This window comes from Anarrhichthys ocellatus, unplaced genomic scaffold (genome assembly GCF_004355925.1).
Source record: "Anarrhichthys ocellatus isolate YVR2014 unplaced genomic scaffold, GSC_Weel_1.0 scaffold134, whole genome shotgun sequence".
Classification (NCBI taxonomy): Eukaryota; Metazoa; Chordata; class Actinopteri; order Perciformes; family Anarhichadidae; genus Anarrhichthys; species Anarrhichthys ocellatus.
Genome location: NW_022280164.1, coordinates 425,306 through 427,496, shown reverse-complemented (window position 1 = coordinate 427,496; position 2,191 = coordinate 425,306). Strand labels below are relative to the sequence as shown.

Genomic DNA, 2,191 nt, shown 5'->3' with positions numbered 1-2,191 from the left:
ACACACACACACACACACACACACACACACACACACACACACACACACATACACACACACACACACACATATATATTGATCGCTGTAGTGGCTCAATGCTGACTGAATCTACATTAGCATTAGCATTAGCATGTGTCATGCAATACCTGTGTTTGACATCCTGCAGGTAGTGGACGGTTTCGTCCAGAGACGTCTTCAGAGCCTCCTCACTGCTCCCCTGACGGAGTCCACACAACAGGTGGTCCAGACGCACTTTCATGCTCTGATGAATAACAGCAAAGCATCAAGGGAGAGACTCACCTGTGTGTGTTGTAGAGGCGAGACTCACCTGTGTGTGTCGTAGAGGTGAGACTCACCTGTGTGTGTTTCTGCTGAGACTGTCTGAGGTCGTCCAGGTGTTGTTCTAGTTCTTCTCGTCTCCTCTCTAACCTGTGGCTGTGCGTCTCCCATAGTAATGCTGCTCCTCGCATCACAACAAACACACACCTGGTGAGACCGAGAGCACAACGGGCCTTAGACTCACAGCACCGCTGCAGACAGGTGGACAGGGAGAGAAAGACAGGTGGATCAGGTCAAATGTATTGTCACTCAGACGTGTCTCAGTGAGGTTTGTGGGACTGACATCTACAGCAGCTAATCGCTCCTCTTCTTCACTCTGGCTTTGTCCAATCACAGTGAGGAGCTGAGAGCCGGCGACGTCGTTCACCTCGTCATGGGACAGCTGCAGAGCTGAGAGCTCCTTCTGTTGATCAATGATCAATAATCAATAATGAGGATCAATGTTCGATCCTCGTCATGTCTGTTATCCTTTCTAAATCAGATTATCTTTTAATTTCACCTTTTAATAAAAACTGATTTATATTTGGAAGAAAATTAATATTAACGTAATGATTTCACCTAACAGAGCTCAACTTCAGCCAGTCGATCAGACCACGACTGTTCATGATGGAGACGAAGATGAAGGAGGAAGTGAGTGTGAAGATCATCTGAACACACACAGACACATGTACACAGACACACACACACACACATACATATACACACGCACACGCACACACACATGCACCAACAAGACACACACATACCAAAGAGACACACACATACACACACACACACACACCAAAGAGACACACACACATACACACACACACAGAAACATGTACACACACAGACACACACACACACACACACACACACACACACCAAAGAGAGACACACACACACATGCACCAAAAAGACGCACACATACACACACACACACCAAAGAGACACACACACACACATACACACACACATACACACCAAAGAGACACACACACATATACACAATGATGATGTCATTAAAAGAGCTCAAACAACGTTAAAACTGAAATATTAGGTTTCATGTATTTGGGAGGACGTTTACCGATCTGTTGATTGATGGCCGTCAGCCGGTCGAACCAATCAGAGACCAGAGCAGTGGAGCAGAAGGGCGGGACCAGCGAGCTGAAACAGAGACACTGATTGGACGTGTGAGCCGGATGTTTTCCTCGACCTGATCGTTGTTACGGAGCGATGTTGTTACCTGATGTGATCGATGACGTCATCACGTTGTTTGGTCAGACCTGAGACCAGCTGACCTGAGACCAGCTGACCTGAGACCAGCTGACCTGAGACCAGCTGCTGCTCCTCATCTCTGCTGCAGAGACTCCTACAACACAAGTACTGCTGATACTGAACCAGTTTGTACAAATATTGCTGATAGAGCTGCTAAAAACTGCACTACGAGTATTTTACACTATTGCACCCCCCCTCACCTGAAGCCTCACCTCACGACCCTCCCGACCCTGGTCCTCCTCCAGAGGCTCAGGTGCTCCTCCCACTGCAGACGGAGCAGATACTCCTGCTGCAGGTTCTCCTCCTGGAGGAGCAGCAGCAGACGTGCAGCGCTGCGACGGTTCACCAGGAGAGACTGGTTCAACATCTGGAGACACAGACAGAGAGGAGGTCAGAGGTCAGAGGGTTACCATGGCCTCGGTGGGGATCAGTCTGTAGACGTCAGGTGGAGGCAGGAAGCTGATGTTCTCCAGCAGGTAGAGGTACTTCCTGAGGATGACTCTGATCTACATGGGACACACACATATATATATACACAGTATATACAGTATATATATATACACAGTATATATATATATATATATATATATATATA

General features: G+C 47.6%; 2 protein-coding genes across 3 annotated transcripts in view; both read right to left on the bottom strand.

The window, feature by feature from the left end:
* LOC116399892 (coiled-coil domain-containing protein 180-like) overlaps window positions 1–1,673 on the bottom strand; it is a 13,347-nt gene extending 11,674 nt beyond the window's left edge. Inside the window, exons 1-5 of the mRNA XM_031877354.1 lie at window positions 1,620–1,673; window positions 903–986; window positions 623–742; window positions 357–530; window positions 147–262 (exon numbers count right to left, since the gene is read on the bottom strand). Coding sequence (XP_031733214.1) covers window positions 147–262; window positions 357–530; window positions 623–742; window positions 903–986; window positions 1,620–1,673 — 548 coding nt within the window. The remainder of the gene's footprint in view (window positions 1–146; window positions 263–356; window positions 531–622; window positions 743–902; window positions 987–1,619) is intronic.
* The window catches only part of LOC116399897 (coiled-coil domain-containing protein 180-like), a 4,535-nt gene continuing 3,960 nt past the window's right edge, over window positions 1,617–2,191 (bottom strand). The window contains exons 5-6 of one of the 2 annotated variants that reach the window (XM_031877358.1): window positions 1,797–1,963; window positions 1,617–1,690 (exon numbers count right to left, since the gene is read on the bottom strand). In XM_031877358.1, the coding sequence (XP_031733218.1) occupies window positions 1,805–1,963 (159 nt within the window). In that variant the 3' untranslated portion in view covers window positions 1,617–1,690; window positions 1,797–1,804. The other variant, XM_031877359.1, reaches the window with a different exon arrangement.